The following is a 20,822-nucleotide window of genomic DNA, read 5'->3' on the forward strand; positions in this document are numbered from 1 at the left end:
TTAACTAAGTTTACTTCCAAAACTTGCCCTGAATCACTACATATTTCTCTGTCCCCATCAATCTCATAAAATCGCTTTAGACTCATATGAACTCATCCATCATAACTCATGGAAAATACCTCCACAAGCAATTTTCAGCGGCATCCCTTGTGCACAGGCTCAACTAACAGAAATTGAGCTTGAAGAGGTGAAGAAAAAGTCATTTAGGCCTTTTATCGAACACCTGATGTGCCATTCTCATCTTGCTGTAACATTGCACTTTCTATAGCTTCTAAATTCACCCAAACACCTGCAAATTCAATTCACAACAAACCCATAGTTCAGAAACTATTCAACAATAATAAATCTTCAAATCCAATCCCAAATATCAACCAACAACACCATTATCTTCTCTGGTTCAATTGGTCTTCAAAGTCCATCAACTGCTCAACATTTCGTACTCATTTCAGCCTGCAAGTCGAGCTATAAAAGCTCTTAATGGACCCTGGCAAATACCCATCGTAGACTCCCAAAAATCAGACACGAAAGCAGCACATTTCCACCTGAATTTCAGCTCAATCTCTTCCCCTTTTCTGGTTCAGAATGCCAGCAAATTCACCATATCCATCTCTTTCTCATTCGTACCAACCTCTTCCAACCCATTACCATTCATGTTAGCAAATACCCAATTGAAATCTTACCATGACCACCAATGATTACCCCTGGATTTTCTTGCTTTCGATTTAAGAACCCTAACAACAATCACCAATTCTATCAATCAAATTGAAACAATAATAGAAATCTTAATTATACCCAATCACCAAATTTGTCTCCTTAATTCATCACTCAATAAATTTTCCCCTCTTAGCACTTTAAATCTTCTAAATTCATTCATGGAGAACCTATACGGGCAGCAGCACCAGAAGAAAGGCAGGTTGTTATTCTTTTCTTTTTTTGTTTAGCGATGATAATGATGGTGAACCCGCGACTAGTATAACAGGGTTTTCAAGGGTAAATATTTAAATCACGACAGATTCTTTTGACCGAGTCAGCGGAAAAGACCAAGTGTGTGGGTCCTGACCGAAAAACTAACGGTTGTGGCATTTAATCAATATTGAAAAAAAGGTGGCAGTTTCTTAAACATGAAATCGAAAGTATGTCACTTTCTTAAAATTCCCTTCCTTTATTATCTTTTCAGGGATAAAACAAACTCATGTCAATGGTTACTTTTAAGTATATGATTACGTTTATTATACCATTCCAATGACGTTGCGTTGGCGCCAAGGTAGTTAATATCGCGTATCGGTCGGGTCCGATATCCTATACAAAAGATTATATCGGTTTTTATCGGTGATACATAATTATAACTGAAATTTTAATATATTTATAAAACCATAGTAAAAAATAATAATAATCATACACATAAATTTCCAAAATATAAGGTGATTTATTAGACAACATTGTGATTGTTGTTCCATTATGCTGGTAAATCTTTGTTATTATCATTCACTTTTATCTTTTATATTTCCTTGCCTTGCAATCGAAATACGGTTTTTATCTTATATCCTGCCGTCATTGATTTTATATCATAAATATATTAGGGCTTTTTACCTTCTCCAATTAACGTTGTACTTGCTTATAAAGACTAGATGCATGTTGATGGAAAATTTATTCATCAAAACCGATATTATCAGTGTATAAGTAAAACCAATATGTCGGTATGTACCAACCTGTACAACCTATAATATCGTTCCGTCTTTGTATCGCCGATATTTTCGATATCGTGTAGATATTTTCCGATACCCGATAAAAACCTGTAATATCGTCCTGTACAACCGATATTGACTACCTTGGTTGGCGCTGAGCTATATCTAGCTAACAATTTCACTAAGGATATAACATTTGGATGAGACATTATGCTACGTACAATAGACACACTATTGTACTTAGATAAGGGAAATTTATCTCCCGATACATCTTCGTCATCTTCCTTTAAACGAATTGGTCATTTACTTACATTTGAACCACGACTAACCATGGGAGTGCTAGCAGGATGCATGTCTTGCCTGACAACTTTAGACCTATGCAAACTGGTGGGATAATACACCACAAGATCAATTTTCGATCGAGCTTTCCCCAGATTTCTCATCTCAAATTTGGATTTAGAGTAGCTTGTAGGATCTCTTATTACATCAAGAGCACCCATCAAGTCTGTACCATCGACATAGGTAGCTACAATTCCAAATCAGGAACTTGCTTGTGAATACGCAAGGAAAAATACTTTACTTTCCTATCCCTTCCAAATCAAATAGCCACTTAGACGATTATACCACATTCACATGATTGTTTCAATCCGTAAGTGAACGTCCAGTCTAATTGTAAACACACTTTGTGGTCTAAAGTCACTTAATTTGGGTAACAAAAGGCTATCAAGCCCCCTTGTAAATATCTTCTATCTCTTGATTCTTTCAGAGATACGTAACAACCACATACATATGCTGCATTTCAAGTCCTTATGAAATTACTAAGCTAACTAAGTAGTGGAACGCTATAACGTTCATTACATGAGGACACTTCCAAGGCTTTGTGAGAAACCTCGCGCCACAAGGCGAGTCTTGATACTTTGAGACTTCATTCTTCCCAATGTGCTTTATGACAAATAATCATGTATGTCCCATAGGATTTACACTTGGATGGTTAGCATTACCACACCAAATACCTGTATATTTGTCAAAGAACTAAGTTCTACCTGGAATGTGTAGGCCAAATATGCTATTTGTTGACATTAAACAATAAGAAGCATGGTTTGATGTCATCTGCTCTATTTTCTTGAGAAACTATATATAAAAATAATAATTAATATGCTCGCACGATCTTTCCATTGACTCTTGTGAGTTCTCATAATCCTTTAGGATTTCATTGTTCTCTAGAATCATTAAACTTTGGAGCGTCCTCCAGTATTGATTCATGTACATAGTCAGAGACAATCAAATGAGATGATTTCATTAATGATACAAATTAGGTTGTGCCTTACTCATCTACTTCCTTTCTAGGTGAGCATTGATTGAACCTGGTGGTCTCTCCATATTCCTTTATGGAGCCACGGCCTCAACTACACTTCCACCAAGTGTAGTTGCAACACCTTAGTCTATGGTGTACCCCAATATTGAGGATTTCTAACCTTGCAGGAATATTTGCAGCTGATATGTGATCTTGTCACGTTGCCGATATCAGTGCAATTTCTGAAATCGATTATTCTTTGTCACTTCATATTTATAATTTATATTTGTGGAGGACAAAAATCAATATGAGACACAGTGGGAACACACCACGACAATTCCTGTTGTTCCCTTAGAAAATACCTTTTCCTATCTCCCCCTAACAACGGGAAGACTGTCTCATTAAAATGACAACCCGCAAATCTAGCGGTAAGAGATCTCCTGCCAAAGGTTTTAAAACGCGGATAATTATTGGGAGTAAGTATCAAAAATAAAAAACAACAACTACTTAATCGTTTTCGTGACCCATCATAATACGATGTGGATTTGTAATGGCACATATATAGTGCAACCATAAATGCGTAAAAACATGAATGTCAGGCTTAAATCCAGTTACCAACTGGTACGCATAAAAGGTTGACTAATATTGGGTTCTAAAAACGAATTAAGTAAAGATGCGTTAATATTGCATATCCTAAAGCAATAAAAGGTAGGTTGGTATGCATAACCTATGCCTTAGACGTCATCTGCAACATTTGATGGTAGTCTCTGCGAGACCATTGGGTATAAGATGCTCTACATTGATCCTGTTAAATATGCAATATTCATCAAGTCCTTTGGATGTACACTCGCTAGCATTTACAAGGGGTGGTGAGCCCTTACGTGTATAATATGTGCTAATAGTTTTCCAAACACAAAATTTCTTGGGAACTATAACTAGTCCAAAACTTTAAAACATCCACAAGAGCCATAAGTCACTTTAATGGTCCATATTCTGCATGGATATTTTTCTACATATCACCTTGTTTTCTTTGTAATATGGATGGTTTTCCATTTGCATCTTAGGATGGTTTCGATCCTGTTTTACTGAAGACTTTTTAAAATGAGTGATATGGTCTTCCACTTAAAAGCATAATGGCGGCGGGGGGGTGGGGGGGGGTGCATCTAGTACTTTAGATAACACTTATTGAGAGATATTCCATTACTTCGCATTCTGTTAATCTTTTTCCTGTTGTCTGGTCCACTCAAACATAGTGATGTATGTATGAGTCCTTTCAAAACGAAACATCATGTGACAACCAAAGTTCCTTTATGGTGATGTTAAAGCCTTTGTGAGTCAATTCCCAACATTTCATCGACGGAGTCAATATGGATTCAATAATCCAAATATTATAGTGATTTACATTTCACTAGATTGACTCATTAGTTTCTATAAAATATATTTGTTTCCAAATATATTAGAGACTATAAAAAATGCAATCAATTATATTCTCATCACTGTGAGGTTCCACATGATATCCACTTGCATGAGTTTCTTTGGAATTTAACAATCTCTCGGTACATGTAGAGATTTTGTGACGTCTTTGTTCTATCTTGAAAACAAATGTTGAGTAGTGCTTCGCTTGATGATCCAATCCTCGTAGTCACATTATAAGGAAATAGTTCAACAACTAGTTTATATTCCTTAAGCTGGTGGGAGGGAAACCATTATCTGTTGGACATTGAGTCTTGAGATAATAAATAAGTGGTGTGGCCTTATTAGTAACAAAAGTGAGATTCAACTCAAATACTTTAGAGTAAATATATGTTCCGTCTAAGGGGGAGATGATATATTTTTCATCCGGATATAAAGTGTTGTAGAGAATTTATGTCTCGTGGGAATTATGTACTTTTCGTTCCATAAGCGCAGACATTGGATCTAGTTTAAATAAATAGTCAATTGGCCAGGCAAAGTTCTTATTGTCGTTAAAGTTGATGTCTAAAGTATGACCTTCCCATGGAAAGTGGTTGCTACTATGGTACCCGCATTGCATTGCTTGTACCAATACCGGTAAGAAGATTAATTCATTCCCAACTCTTTGGTGAGATCTAGAATTACATCTTAGCTTCATCCCATATTCATCCCACATTCAGTTTATACATGTACTTTGGTGTCATTACTTCCGGGGGAAAAATACATCTTTATCTCATGATATATATGTCCCTTTTCACATGTTTTATATGAGTCGGTATGTCTAACCCTCACCACTTAGGGGTTCTTTCCATTTTCAATTTTGCTACATTTAGCTTAATTTGAGAAATTTCTTTATCTCAACAGGCCAACAGAATCTTACTACACATGTCAACACTTACTTTATGTTGAATATATTACTAAAAATAGTTCTCTTGTTGTCATAATTCAAAATATACTGGTTCGTTAGTACTTAGTATCATGGATGAAGTAGAGAAATGGAAATTTTCTGATTCATATCATCTTTTGTGAGTTCTTCCACAAAAATTGGAATACATGTGATTTTATTTACAACAGATCTTTTGATACTACCGAATCTTTAATAGTTGAGTAAGTGGATTACATCCCACAGAACATCCTAATTTGGGGAGAAAATATGAAGTACGCAATAATGGTGCTCAAGTACTTCTAAATCCCAAATAAATACATTTGAATCGAGTTGGTACAACCAATTGAACAAAAGACACCATTCAACTATATCCAGTATCATATTCAAGAGAACAAAATAGCATTAAGACCAAAATTCTTAATGATCTAGATCAACAATCATAATTTAAATTAAGACAAAAATAAACAAAATTATGCATGTTCTAAAAACAAATAAATAACCCTAGCAAGTATTCGACGTAAAAACCGATGTTATAGTTACATACCTCAAACTTTACTTCTCACTGTACCGTATATACACAAAACCGGAACGCCCCTGGTCGCGCACAACCCAAAACCAGAACAAAACCAGAAAAACAGAACAGACCCAGCTAACCCGGGTGGACTGGACCGAACCGGGCGGGACATTTTTCTTTCTCCACGAACAAACATGATCGTTTACAGAAACTCTTCGTTTTCACAGAAATAACTGGAATCAAACGAACATGAGCGTCGACATATTGGATTATGTTTCTCCACTTTTCCCATAGGATTACAACAGAACCTACCTAAGCACAAAATCTATCGGCAAATCCCTAATTACAAATGACCTAAACTTTTGTTTGCAAGCTTCGCATGATTAATCAAAATATCCCCTTCTTAACATAAGATTCAAAAGGGGAATACAAAAAATAAATAGAAGTACCAAAACCAGTCGGGCTTCCGAGATACCGATTGATGAGAACCAAAAAAAAGTTCTTTTTTTAGCGGCAGGGAGGAACTCGTGCTTGATAACGTGATTAAGGATATGTAGACACAAGAAGGAGAATCATCTTATTAGAGAGATTGTTCTACTAGATAGGTTACATTATATATAAAGGGAAAACTCTAGGTAATTAGATGGACCGCACATCCATGCGCCGTAGGCCCTGTAATATATGATAATTTATAAAGTGAAATTTTTACATTTGATGGTTTTATTTAGTTGAATTTCTTTAGAACAATTAATTGGGGAATAAAAAAAGGAATTGGGGGATATTGATTACTTTCCCCAACCCATGGTGTGTGCTAAGGGGTGATTTTTGGGTATGAAAATACTAAAATACCCTTTGATTAATTAAAAAACATTATGAAAAGACCATTATACCCTTTTCTCCTAAAACATAAAAAATCAAATAACCAAAACATATCCCCCATTCTCTGAATTCACTACCGACACTGACCTAGGTTTAGGTTTTTGAAAAAAAAAATTCATCGTTCTTCATCCGTTCTTCGTCGATTAATCGTCGATTCAAAAATTTCTTCGTCGATTAACCTACCCGAATCATAAACAATGCCTCCACGAAAGAAAACGAATGCCCAATCGAACTCAAAATCGATTGCTCAACAAAAACAGGAACAAAGAATTGCTAAGATTGCTCAAGAGCAAGAAGAAGAATAAGCAGCGGATTCGGACAATCAACCTCTCGCAACCATGGCTTCTGTGAGAAGGTAAGTGATTTTAAACTACTTTATGACTGTTTAAATCGATTTATAGCAATGGGTTTAAGTTAGAATCGCGAACCCTAACTGAAACAGTTTAGTTTCAGTGATTACCGACACTGAAATATGTATGAATACGGTGCCGGTTTTACCTTCCGGCATTCAATCTAGGATGAATGCAATGTCGGTTTCACTCCGCAGATTCACTAGAAACTGAATTTTAGATACCGGCATAGAATTTGGGTCGAATTTCCTGCCGGTTTTTGGTACCGGCAGTCATTTATAACTGTTCGTGTATGCCGGTAGTGGTCTAAAAACATACAAGAGAGTTTATGAATTTGTCACCAGTACCGGCATTAGACATTTGGTTCCATTGTATGCTGGTTTATAGTACCGGCATTTTTTTGTGAAAATTCGAGCATGCCGGTAGTGGACTTAAACCATACAGGAGAGTTTATGAATTTATCACCAGTACCGGCATACATTTTTAGGTTGATTTGAATGCCGGCACCAGGTTACGGCATGGAATTGATTTATTTCGAGAATGCCGGTAGTGGACTAAAAACATACAGGAGAATTACATATGATTACCGGCATTGTCGACAGTCATTGTTTAATGCCAGAACAGACAACCGGCGTGCTTTGTTTCAGTAAGTCAATGCCGGTGGAAAAACTAAAAGTGAGTTGTCTCACATTCATTTCGTGTGATTTTATGATATAGGTCAAAATCCAAGGAGGCTAACAAAAGAAAAACTAAAGATGTTGTCACTAAGAGAATAAGGAAGGACGGTCTTGATACTCCTCAATCTCTCCCTCCTCGAGGGAAAGATGAAGGTCGTAAAAAGCGTTTGGGGGCTAATACAAGAGGGATAATTTGGGAGAGTGGTGGTGACCGTAGTCGAGATGTGATCCGTGACCATGATGATCAAGATGAGCAAGATGAAGAGGAAAGTGAGGATGAAGATAATGTGGTTCCTCCAAGTCAATTAGCAAGCCAAAGCGAAGTTGGTGGGCCAAGTAAACAACCAACACAAGGAAATGGCAAGAAGGGAAATGGAAAAGTGAAAGTTAAAGGTTCCCACCTTCCTCATATTAATGACATGATACCTGACCTTGAACGTGGTAGAATTTGGGGTGAAGCTCCGGAACCGAAAACACTATTTGGATACAAGCACTCGTGGGGCTCGTACTATCTATCAAACCTATGTAAGTATTTTTTATCTTGTGCATATGTATTGTTGTGTATTTATGTAAAATATCTTAATTGTATTGTCTCCTAATTGTAGGATCATACGAAGGTTGTGCGTGTTTGCCGAAACCAAGCCGCGGATTGTTGGAAATTGTCTGATGAATGTGAAGAGGTCCAATAAATAGTAACGGAATCTAGTCTATATGCTTTGGTTGAAAATTATGTGAAGACTGATTCCGTGACTGTCAATTGCTTCATCGAAAGGTATCATGGTGAAACCGATACCATGCACTTCCCTTTTGGGGAGATGACCTTCATCCCTGATGATGCTCAGAACATTCTAGGCTTGAATGTTACCGGCAAATCAAATGCAGAAGGAGTTGAGTCTCTGGACCTAGAATGGTCGAAGTTGCACACTCTGACTAAGAAGCTGTTGGGTTGGGACTACAAAACTTCTGTGGAGAGCTTTTATGAATCCAAGTCTGGTAGGACAAAGACAATCAAGTTGACGATTCTTAAGAAGAAGTTTGAAAACAAAAAGCAAAGAAGTTTGGAGGATGGATGGGACCCTGAAGAAATTCGTTATACTGCCGCTGCATACCTGTTATACATATTGGGCACTAGGGTATTCCCTGACACTAATGGCAACAAGGTTAGTGCGAACTACCTTCAGTACTTGGATCCATTGGAAGATGTCTATGGTTATTCTTGGGGCACCGCGGTAATGGCACATTAAATGATGGAGATGAGAAGGGCCTCTAAGTCTAAAACCAACCAATTTGTTGGGAATTTCACTCTACTGCAGGTAATTTTGTTTTTAAACTTATGTTATTATGTATATTGTTCACATGTACCCTTATCGTGAACTTAGAAACAAAACTTATTTCTTCACCTTGAAATAGGTGTGGGCTTATGTACACTTCCCCACCTTGTTCAAGGACTGGACCTCCTTGAAGATCAAAGACCTTCTTAAACCCGATACGCCTATAGCTAGGAAATACGAGTTCAACAACACTCCGAAGCCCGGTAACATAGGTCGACTGATCGATATGAGGTTGGATTTGGACGCAATGAGTACCCAAGATGTTTTCTTCGACCCTTACAAGGAGGTTAGAGGAAACCGCCAAGTTTGAGGTATGCTAACGTTGCATTCTACCATGGGTCGTTGTTCCACCCAAAAGGATACGTTATGGCCAATCCTACACGTGTGATGCGCCAACTTGGATTCAAGCAATTATCACATATCAAGACGGACTCTTTTCAATATTTTGTTCTTGACCTTTCTCGGTGTTATTCAACTCCTAATCGGTTGCATGTAGAGTATGATCCAAAACCGGATCCAACGGATTGGAGGGATAGGGAACCACGTCGTTCGGTAGATATTAGTCAGTGGGATAAGTGGGATCTTGCGGAAAACGGTGATGAGGTTGATGCCAACTACATGGAAGATTACCTTCAATGGTCACATCTTTTTGTCGTCCGCCCGGATGACGTCCAAGTTCCACCCCAGAAACACCCTCCCGTTCCAACTCCCGCACCGCCACCACCTACGATCGCCCAACTTAATAAGAATGTTGGATTGCTAGTAAGTATTGTTAATTACTTAGTCGTTTAATGTACACATAATCTTATATTACCATATATATACTAATTATGTGTTGTATGTATGAAAGTAGCGGCGCCGGCTTGGCAAGTTGAGGAAGCAGTTATGCTGCAAGTACGATGAAAGAGCGGGGCTATCCAATGAAGAAGTGAAGGAAGTCGTGGAGAAGCATGATAAAATTGAAGAAACCGACCCTAGTGCAAGGGATTTGTTCGGTGAAATTAGAAAGAAACCGGCACAAAAGAAGCAAAAGACCAATTGATTAACTATTTAGTTGTGTTTCTTTTTCTGGATGGTGGTTGTTACGTCTTGAACAATTACGAACTTGTTTTCGTTTGTACCTCATGGTTAACTCTTTAGTTGCTTGGTTTGCTTTTAGTTTATGTTACCTAGATTAAGAACATTAGAATCCAGTTGTTTGGTTTGTGTTGAACGTGTTTAGGTTTCGAGTGATTGCTTTATGTTGAACATGTTTAGATTTCTAGTGAAATGTTATTTTTGCAAGATTTAGTTACTACAGCTTCCGGCATGGAAAAGCTTTGGTTCAACAACACCGGTACAGGTTCTGACAAGCGAGAAAATTACAGTTCATTGTCGGTTTCTGGTACCGGCAAGGAAATGTTTCATAAAACCATACCGGAACTAGAAGATTAAAAATTTCATGTTCCTGTATAGAAATTGGAAGGTACCGGCATAGTCGTTTTTCTACAAGTTATGTCGGTTTTATGATTTTTTCCCAAATTTTCATAGTCGACAGAAAACCGACACTGTAATATTGGTTGCTTCTATGCCGGCAGTCTGCTAGTTTTGAGTATAAATCCATTTCGAATGTTCTTTTATTTCATTTCTAAGAAGTCTATTACATTGGATTTGATACTTTAAATTAAACCATGCTAAAAAACATAGAATGGATTACATTTGGGTAAAGATTAACTATTTCCATCCCTTTTGAACAATTGCGGAACCTTTGAGCGTTTTCCGAATCTGTTCGAAGACATCGTCCGGGATGGGGGTGTCAAGGATCATCTTCATTGGTTCTTCTTATCTTTCAACATATTCCTTTCCCTTCATATAACACCCATCACACCCATCGATAGGCTTGCATTGTCCCTTGTTGTTTTCTCTTGACTCTGGAGTGAGAGGGAAGAACAAGGACTTTTGTTGGATAGGGATGATTGGGAATTGGCTGAAAACGGTTATGAGAGTGAACCAACCTTCCTAAGAGGTCATCGGAAGTACTCGCATACTTATGTTGTACGCCCGGATGTGGTAGAAGTTCCTCCACCACCAGCACGTCCCTCCACAACTCCGACAACTGTACCCGCACTTCTACAGATCGTTACGTTGTTGGTACGTACGTCTTGTTCATTAGTAATATTTTAATCTATATCTATGAAGTTATACAATTGTACATACTAAGTACATGTTTAATAATTCCTTAACAGCGTAAGCATATTGGAAAATTTTCAAAGTTCTTTAAGAAAAAGAACAAGGAAGGAGAGGTGCTGACCAAGAAATAAATGGAGAACGTCGAGCAAAAGATCGACAAAATTGAAGATCCAGCGGAAAAAGACTTGTGGGGCGAAAGGAAGAAGAGGGAACACAAGAAGCCAAGAACCGAGTGATCGTCTGTTTCTTCTGTAGTATTAGTTTGGTTTGAACAATCTAGTGTTGGTTTATGTTTGTTTGCGAGTCTTGAACAATGTGTTTGTTTGTGTGTTTGCTAAACTCTTTGCTTGACTTGGTTTATGTTTGATTTGTTTTCGGTTTGGAACAACATAACGTTGGAGTTTGTTCTGGTATAGAATCTAGTATTGTTATTATATTTATTATGTTGATAAACTTGTGTCAAATTACCTCTTTTACAGAGTTTGAATGTGGCAAGATCACATAAATTTCTAAGTTATCTGCAGTACCGGTATGCTCGAAAAGAGTAAAATCAATGCTGGTTTCCTAAATGAAAGAGTTCCGGCATTTAAATGTGTTTGTATACTATGCCGGTAGTCTGCAATCTCCTTGGCAAATATGTTTTTGACAGAAAACCGACACCTTTATGATGTTAACTTCTATGCCGGCGAATTTACTGATTTCTCTGGATGCTTTTTTTGTATTTTCGGCATGGTTCCAAAACAACAATCTACGCCGGCACAAAAGTTCTGGCGTAATAATTATAAAACACAACTATGTTAGCATAGGCATCAGAATATGATTTAATGTTTACAATTCAAACTTCCCAAAAAAAACAAAAGGTTGCGTATTAGTGAATCACATATACCGAAATTACTCATCATCGCTTCCGCACGTATTAACTTTAATCTCCTCCTCTTGAATAGGTTTCTTTGATAAGGCCAACACATCCCAAAATTGGTGATTATCCTCATACAATGCCATCTATCCCTTCCAGATATTGGGATCTAGATCCTTGTTTTTTACCATCCCACAAACAGGTGGCAAAGGACAATTGTCCTTGAGTTTTGGAATTACGAAATGATTACCTTTCCGAACGCAAAAACAACTCTTCTCTTCTTAAGGGATCCTTCGCATTTTTTCCACTTTGGGGTAAATGTTACTTCTACGGTGGGGGTAAAATAATGAACAACACATCTAGATGTATCCGCCACTAGATGCCCACAAAGCGGCATTCTCATCCAATATTGAGAAGGAATAAAGTCCATCTCTTGCTCGGGCCCTAATCTTTGAGAATGCATAACATCAAACCCCTCGCCTACACCAACCAATTGCTCATAAAAGCTCCTCGTGTTCACAAGTTGTTCGGCCATCCTCATTCTAGCATATGGGCATGGTGTCATACCTCTACTAACCGCCGTGTCAAAGATTCCTAATTGTTCTATCACAACATGATAGACACAATTTCCATCTCCATCGACATCATCCGTATATACAATATACTCGCGAATAACCTCAGGAAGTTGATCTATGTAAGACTGTATCTTGGTATGATAACTTCTAATTGTCCTACATGTTCTGGGATCCTTATACATCTTCATATTACCCTTTTCTAACTTTATTATATCCAAACCATCCTCTGCAATCTCTACACTTGCACTGTCTTCGATATGTGATGGGAGTCCGTACTTCCTTGGCCTACCCCTTCGCCTTGGAACTAAAACTACATCAACTTTGATATCACTTGGGTTTATCACCAACTTTGTTTCGTCACCTTGTTGTTCTATGTCACTTGATGATGATACCTTTGGAGGCCTACCCCTTTTCCTTGGAACCTCCGGTAGATCGACTATGGGTATGGCTTCAGAATGCTCACCTTTTTGTTCTTTGTCACTTGATGTTGATACCTTTGGTGGCCTACCCCTTTTCTTTGGAACCTCCGCTAGATCGACTATGGGTATGGCTTCAGAATGCTCACCTTGTTGTTCTTTGTCACTTGATGTTGATACCTTTGATGGCCTACCCCTTTTCGTTGGAACCTCCGCTAGATCGACTATGAGTATGGCTTCAGAATGCTCACCTTGTTGTTCTTTGTCACTTGATGTTGATACCTTTGGTGGCCTACCCCTTTTCCTTGGAACCTCCGCTAGATCGACTATGGGTATGGCTTCGGAATGCTCACCTTGTTGTTCTTTGTAACCTGATGTTGATACCTTTGGTGGCCTACCCCTCTTCATTGGAACCTCCGATGAGTTGGCTTTTGGTGTGGATACGGAATCCTTCGTTTGTTGTTGACTTGATAGCGGTTCCTTCCTCGGCCTACCTCTTTTGTTTGGAACCTGCGCTTCCACGAACCTTTGTTCCGAAATCTCACTTGCGGTTAGATCTCGTTTCTTACTTGCTGCACGTTCTTCTTCACGTTTAGTCATTCCTTTCAATTCTACCCTTTGTTTTCTCCTTGACGTTTTAGTTTGGGGTCTACCTATTGGATCTCCCTTTCCTGTCTCTTCGCTTTGTGTGATCCATGGAAGAGTAATTAGCCTTAGTTGGCTCAACAAGACTTGCCGGCTTACCGAGGTGCCACGTGTGTACGCTTCGTAGAATTCCTTTGCTTCGTTCGTATCCCATGGAGATTGCCCGGGATCTCCCGAAGGGGGAGGGTCGAAAGATAGTTTCTTCCAAAACGGATCAATAACCTTAATAGGTATCACTTCTTCATACTTCACAAGCATATGACGACACGGAAGCCCCAATGAGGACATGTCGGGACAAATACACACATCACCCGGTTTTCCGTAATTTTTCTCATATTCCATTTGTCTCATCATATGTTTTATTGCCCAATGAGAGACGTTGAATTCTATTCCTTGGAGAAACTTACGAAAACGAAGAAATTGAGTCATCCTTTCCATTGAGATTTTCTCAAAAGCCACCTTGATCCTATTGATATCAGCCTTAAAGTATTGCTTCATTGCCTCGGTGACCGTAACCACATTGCCTTGACCAGACTGGATGAGATCTTTAAATCTCTCATGAGCGGACTCCACTGCACTAGTTGCTTCAGTCTTGAAGTGTCTATACCGGTTTGTCCATTCACGCACAAATTTTTCCTTGAACTTATCCAACCATTGAGTCTGACAATACTAGACGGCAGTCGGATAAACTTTGTTCCACGCCGGTTCCACTGTCGGCATTCTCGAAATTGATGGTACCACGCCGGTAACTGGTTCCAACGTTGATGGTTATTAATTTTTCATGCCGGTTTTTGGGTTTACATGGAAATGTTTCTTGTATGTTTTTCATGCAGTTTCGGCATGGTAACCTATCAATGAACCCATGCCGGTTTAATATTCCGTAGTATATTCCTTGGTAGGTAAAAAAGTTAACTGCGTACTGGCATAGTTTTTTGGTAGAATACTATGCCGGATCAATATTCAAATTAGGGGATATCGCTTTACCGGCATGGTCGTAGTATGAATAACATGCCGGTATCGCGTCTGCCGGCATGGTATTCATACTACGACCATGCCGACACCGAGGTTTTACAATTGAAAAAATGGCGGGTTTAAAGAAAAAAATCGATTTTTCAACCTCCTAGCAGCTTTACCTGTGTATTGGGGATGCTTGCATGTTGTGCAAGTTTACTTTCTTGTGTAGCTTCTTCGAAAAACTCTCCATACTCGTCAAAATCATCATTCAAGGGTGTTGGCTTAACAAAGAGTTGCAATTGACAGTTGTTGTCGTTAGCTCCATGTTGTAGTAGAGCTAAAGATTCAGCAGCTGCAATTCTCTCCTCACAATCATCTTTCATTTTCACAAAAAAATTTCCACTCAAAAATATTTTTCCCTCCTTCTACTCTCACCTCACTCACCCAAATTCAAATAAAACACACACTAATCATTTATCAAAAATCTTAAGATTTTACTAATTATTATTATTAATCACTAATCCTGATTAGTGAGGGGCAGATTAGGTAATACGTAAAATACGTAAACCCAAATACCCCGAATTGATATCTGGAACCAATTTTTGTCCTTTTCTTATATCCCCCAATTCCTTTTTTATCCCCCAATTAGTGGTTCTTTCTTTAGGGTTTCTTTAATTCTTTTGGTAATTTATGAAATGTAGAGAAATACCACAAAAGAATTTAAATTATTTTTTATTATAATAAAATATTATCGGATATTGTCGAATATCCGAAGTTGTTATAAAAGCGGATACTATTCAATACTATCGGATGCTATCGAAATTGTTTTTTATTTTTCACAACAATGATTGTTTTTTCCTGGTACGGATTTTGTTTTTAAATATCCGTCGATGGTATTCGATGTCGGATATCCGGTAATCTTTATCAGTAATGGATACGGCAGAGTCCATATCCGTTGACAGGTCGACCATCAAGTGAACATTTAAAATAAGTGTGCACAGGAACGGATTAATAGATTCTCTGGCCAGGTAGAAGAGCATGCTCTGGAACCCAACGCTAATTTAACGCGGGTATCTTAACCGATGTTACTCTTTCAAACACAACAACAACAAAACAACAACAAAAAAAAAGAACTCTCAGATCTGAGTCTAGAGCTCGTTCTGCTACAAAGCTGTTGAAGGAGGAATTCAAGAATAGAGATCAGCACCGTCAGCCATGAGTTCTCAAGGTCTCGGAGGAGTGAGTTTGAAAATTTCCCTTTCCCCCTTCACCTCTCTATTTAGATCTCCTTATATGGCATCTCTAATTAGGGTTTTCATGACACTGGAATGTTGGTAACTACCATTAAGAAATGTCACCCTTCGAGGATTCCTTAGTGAAAAAGCATCTATATGCTGATCTTCTTGGGTTTTTGATGAAGAATTTGTGAAATTGGGAATTGGTGGAAGAATTGTTTATATAATCTGTGAATTTTAATGCACCTGTAACTCAATTGCTTAATTGATATCTAAATGTTTACTGAAGTGTCGACAGAGTCCTTTATCAAGATTAACTAAGTTCAATTTATAGTTTTTAACAGGGGATTGGCGTCACATCTGGATTTACTCGGCTATGCAAGGGCCTTGCTGTGGTACTCATAAGTGGCCATGTCATACTACATGTATTCCCTTCATTCATTAGTTACCTAGCACTTATCCCTGCAAGGTATATATTTCTGTGGTTAGAGCTCAAAATTCCAACTTAAGTTTCCCCATAACTGTTGATAGTTTTTCTTATTCCTGATTTCTCGTAAAGAGAGGATGCTTAAACTTCTTGTTTAATCAGTGTATCTGGAACTGGTGTAAAATTTGGAGTAGTTTTGTTGGCAGAATTCTGTTTGATTTATTTATGTTCGTTCCATGTGAACTGTGCCTGAATGACTGAAATTTTCTCCCTGGTGTAGGACAATCCCATTTGCTTGGAATCTTATAACGGCTGGTTATGTTGAGCAACATGTTATTGGGGTAAGTATAATCTTGTTGAGAAAACAAAGCGTCATAGTTTTTGTGTTCTGGTCTATCTCAAATATGTTTGTTGCTTTATTTTTCTTCCAAAAAAGCATGTCTGATGGGTCACTTGTCTAGGTGATTTTGAGCACGATTGGTCTTCTTTTCATTGGGAGGTTGCTTGAACCTGTATGGGGTTCCAAGGAATTTTTGAAGTTCATTTTCGTGGTTAACTTTTTAACCTCTGTTTGCGTATTCGTAACAGCTATAGCCATGTACTACATAACAACACAGGAAAATTACCTGCAAGTCTTATTCTGCTCCTTATACATGTATAATGGTTATGTATGTCCTTCACCTTTCCACGTTGCTTTCCCCCTCTTATCATCTTTCAATATTTGCATGTTAACTTTGTTACAATATACGTTCTATACTGCCTCGAAGTTCCTTGTGGCTGCATTAGCTGGTTAGAGTGTTTTCAATTTGAAAATAATTAACCCAATTTTACTGTTGTCCTGGTCATTGTGAAGTTTTGGTCTACTTCTATCAAGGAGGAAACGCTTTGTAGTTCTAATTATTGTTTCCTTTGACAGTTATACACCTCTTTCTGGCTTCCATGGGGTTCTGGCAGGGTTTCTTGTGGGTATCAAGCAAATGTTCCCTGATCAGGATATTTCTCCATTAAAGATCAAAGCAAAGGTATAATTATCTTGATGTAATAATCTCAACTTTTTAAGGCCTTAAATTTGGTTATCGACATATAAACTGAGAAGTTCTGTTGAAATATTTTCACCACCCAGTGGATCGCATCCCTGTTTTTACTTCCATGTATAGCTGTATGCTTCATAGTACCTGAATCAGCACCTTACCTTCCAACCATATTATTTGGCACATACACGAGTTGGATTTATCTGCGGTACCTTCAGAAGAAGCCAGAAACGAACCTTAGGGGAGACCCAAGCGATGAATTTTCCTTCTCGACATTCTTCCCCAAATTTTTGCGGTAATGTATCATTTTTTGTTCCAGGAGTACATGATTTGCTATAAAAGCCTCCTGTGTTTGTTACTGATTGTGGTTGTGTCCATTGGACTTGCAGACCAGTTATTGATCCTATAGCATCTATATTTGGTCGGCTGCTTTGTGGAAGATCTGAAGCATCTACTGATGCTAAGGGGTATATGCTGGGTGGTGGTGGTGCGGCGTTGCCTGGTTCTGATCCTGCAGAGGCCTCCAGGAGGAGGTAATTTTTTTTGTTTTGTTTTGTTTTTTTGTAGTTAATCTCATGGTCCTGTGTCCATTGTGCGGGATTGGGTAGATTTTATTTCTTTCTAAAACAAGACTACAATTTCACACATAAATCATTACGGATCTGATTTACGGCAATTGCGAGTTGCCTCTTTTATATGACTTCATTTTTTATATACCAGACACAAACACTAGTCGAATAAATGATAATCGGATTTTGTTGATCAACAGAGAAAGAGGTGCACGTGCCTTGGAAGAAAGATTAGCAGCAGAACGATTAGCAGCAGGGGCTAGTAATGAAGACCATCTATCTCACAAAGATGCAGCAGAGAATGTCTGAAAATTTATTATTCTTTTTCTGTCTAATACCCCAGCATATGGTTTAGTATTGAGTTATGAGAGAAGCTGAGCTGTTTTTGTAGAAATGTTAATCAGATTCTAGAGAAGAGGAATGCTTTTTTGGGGTGATGGCTATTAGTTATTCATGGCACTATTAGTAAATGTCGAGGATGCTAATTTTGGCAAGCATTCATTTCTAATTTCTTCAAATCAAATTTGGAGGTTTGACAAGTCACAAGATTCAGACACCTTTAAACCTCTTCAACAGGTGTTACTTATTAGCTCTTTATGTTTGAGGCTTTGAGCTTCTCATTTGAATAGTACAGTGGAAAGGGTCTTCTTCTGATCTTTGCACCCAAGTTCCTAACATTACCCTGTGTTCAATTGTGAAATTTATGTATATTTATTTAAGAAAGGTAAGTCTGTATTTGATATCTATTCCAACTATAAAATGTGGTGTTATGCTTTTTTGACAATTAACAATGAGCAATATTCACTCATCCGTTATCTAAGAAGCTCATGGAAAAGAAAAGGGGCAAAAGACCCACAAATTCACTCTACCGGTAACTCGTCTAACTTCTAAGAAGCTCATGGAAAAGGAAAGGGGCAAAAGATCCACAAGTAACAAAATCATGGACGTGAGCCGTGAGGGGTGTAATGAAGCGTTTGGATCGGTGTTACGAAATCATGGACGCGAGGGGTGTGATGGAGCGTTTGGATCGGTGTTGGTGATGCATGGATTACTGCCAGAACCAACCCGTCAAATCCAACTATACGACTATACTAATATATACTAATATAAACCTTTATGGTGAAGATTGAATCCCCAACCCCTGACTTTTTCTTTACTGGAATTGACTGGAAACCACTAACGTAGGTACAAAAAATAACTTCACCACAAATAGATCCACAAATAAGCGAAATCAATGGTCAGATCTCATCAGAAGATGTCATTACCAAATGTTAAGATGAAGCATTTATCAAGATGCTCGATATGTCAAATCGACTGACAAAAGAGTACAAAAGTCCTCTTGAAAGTGAATGCTACGAAGTGGAGATGACAAGAGGAACAAAAATATCCAGCGAAGAAGATAATTTGTCCAGCTAGCGAAGAAGGAACGATCAAGGAAGATTGTTGGGCAAGAAATAGTGACAGCTGTACAGACAGAAGACCGGGGTTATCACCGAGATAACATGAAGTTTCGTGATAAATATTGAGGAAGCGAAGTATAAAGTAGAGTCACATGAATTACATGATTATCAGCGAAGTAATTATGAGTTGTAATCCACTTCACTGAATGCCTATAAAAGGAGGTCATGGGACATTGTAAAAGGGATTGAGTAATTTTGTATTGAGGGTTATGTTATGAGAGTTGTTCTTTGGCTTTCATATTAGGGTTTGGGCTGTAAACTTAAGAAAATATTAATAAGATCACAAACAAACTTTCATTTCGTCTTCTAATTTAATACCATGTCTTAGATTAGTTCCTACTTTGATAGTTCGGGTGTATTGTAGGTTTTCCAGCACTTACATTTTGGCGCTAGAAACAGGGAAGCCTACAGATATCAGGCGCCAGAGACCTCGTCGAGAAAATAAAAACCCTAAGACAAAGAGAAGACCTACAAAACAGGGTGAGGTACAATAAGACCTTAACTAGGAGGTGTGATAAGACCCCGTAAAGTAAACAAAGGCAAAAAAAAATAAAAAAAAAAATAACAGCATTACTTAAAATTTTTATGATATTATTTCGAAAATAGAAACTCAAAACTGAGGCAACGAAGTATGTGAAGAAGAGACAGTGAAAAAGACAAATCTTAGGTAACGAAATGTCACACGAGTAGATAATGGAAACACTAAATCGACTTCGGAACTCCACAAAAGAATAGAGACAAGTATATACTTTTAAATTTTGTATTCTTTTGTACATTTCCTTCGCATAACTTGCCTTCACTAAAGAAACAAAGGTAAGTATATACTAGAACATAACATACCAAGTATATACTTGATCAATGCTATAATAATGTTTTAACCATATTAAGTTTTAACTATATTATGATAAATTTGCACTAATCATGCTATTTCAAGTATGTAGTAGAAATTTGTTATGAAGCAGAAAATAAATAACAAAGAAAGCGTGAAGAAGGAAAATTCAATAAAAGGATGGGATATTTAGACTTTGGGTCCTAACTTTGTGACCAGGTTTGAGTTTGGGTCTTGAGGAAATTTTAATTAGAGTTTGGGTCCTGGACCGTAGTTGACCGTCTTTACCGTTATCTAATTTTAACAAATTTATATTTATTTGTATATAAGTAATTTCTACATTTTCTTCTTCATTTATTTATTATTCATAAAAATCTTATTTTCATTACACGCTGATCTTCTTGTATTTGCTCAAAGCAATCACTTTGAACCTTCCTATTGATCATCCTCCGACCCACCACTAAAAATATCAGTTACCACCGCCCAAATCAACTAGCAATACCATCATCACCATTCGATTAGACCCATCAACTCCAACAGTTGGACTGTCGTCATTAAGGAGATTTCTTTTTAGAATTTCTTCATACA

At 37.8% G+C, this 20,822-nt stretch overlaps 1 protein-coding gene across 1 annotated transcript; it reads left to right on the top strand.

Annotated features, from left to right (window-relative positions):
- Positions 1-15,733: 15,733 nt before the first annotated feature.
- LOC113308771 (rhomboid-like protein 19) lies at positions 15,734-18,488 on the top strand. The gene is made up of 8 exons (XM_026557234.1): positions 15,734-15,922; positions 16,263-16,387; positions 16,626-16,686; positions 16,807-16,973; positions 17,262-17,367; positions 17,469-17,671; positions 17,766-17,909; positions 18,146-18,488. The coding sequence occupies exons 1-8, from the start codon at positions 15,899-15,901 to the stop codon at positions 18,252-18,254; spliced, it is 939 nt and encodes a 312-aa protein (XP_026413019.1). The 5' UTR covers positions 15,734-15,898; the 3' UTR covers positions 18,255-18,488.
- Positions 18,489-20,822: the final 2,334 nt, after the last annotated feature.

Source organism: Papaver somniferum, chromosome 9 (assembly GCF_003573695.1).
Source record: "Papaver somniferum cultivar HN1 chromosome 9, ASM357369v1, whole genome shotgun sequence".
Taxonomy (NCBI): Eukaryota; Viridiplantae; Streptophyta; class Magnoliopsida; order Ranunculales; family Papaveraceae; genus Papaver; species Papaver somniferum.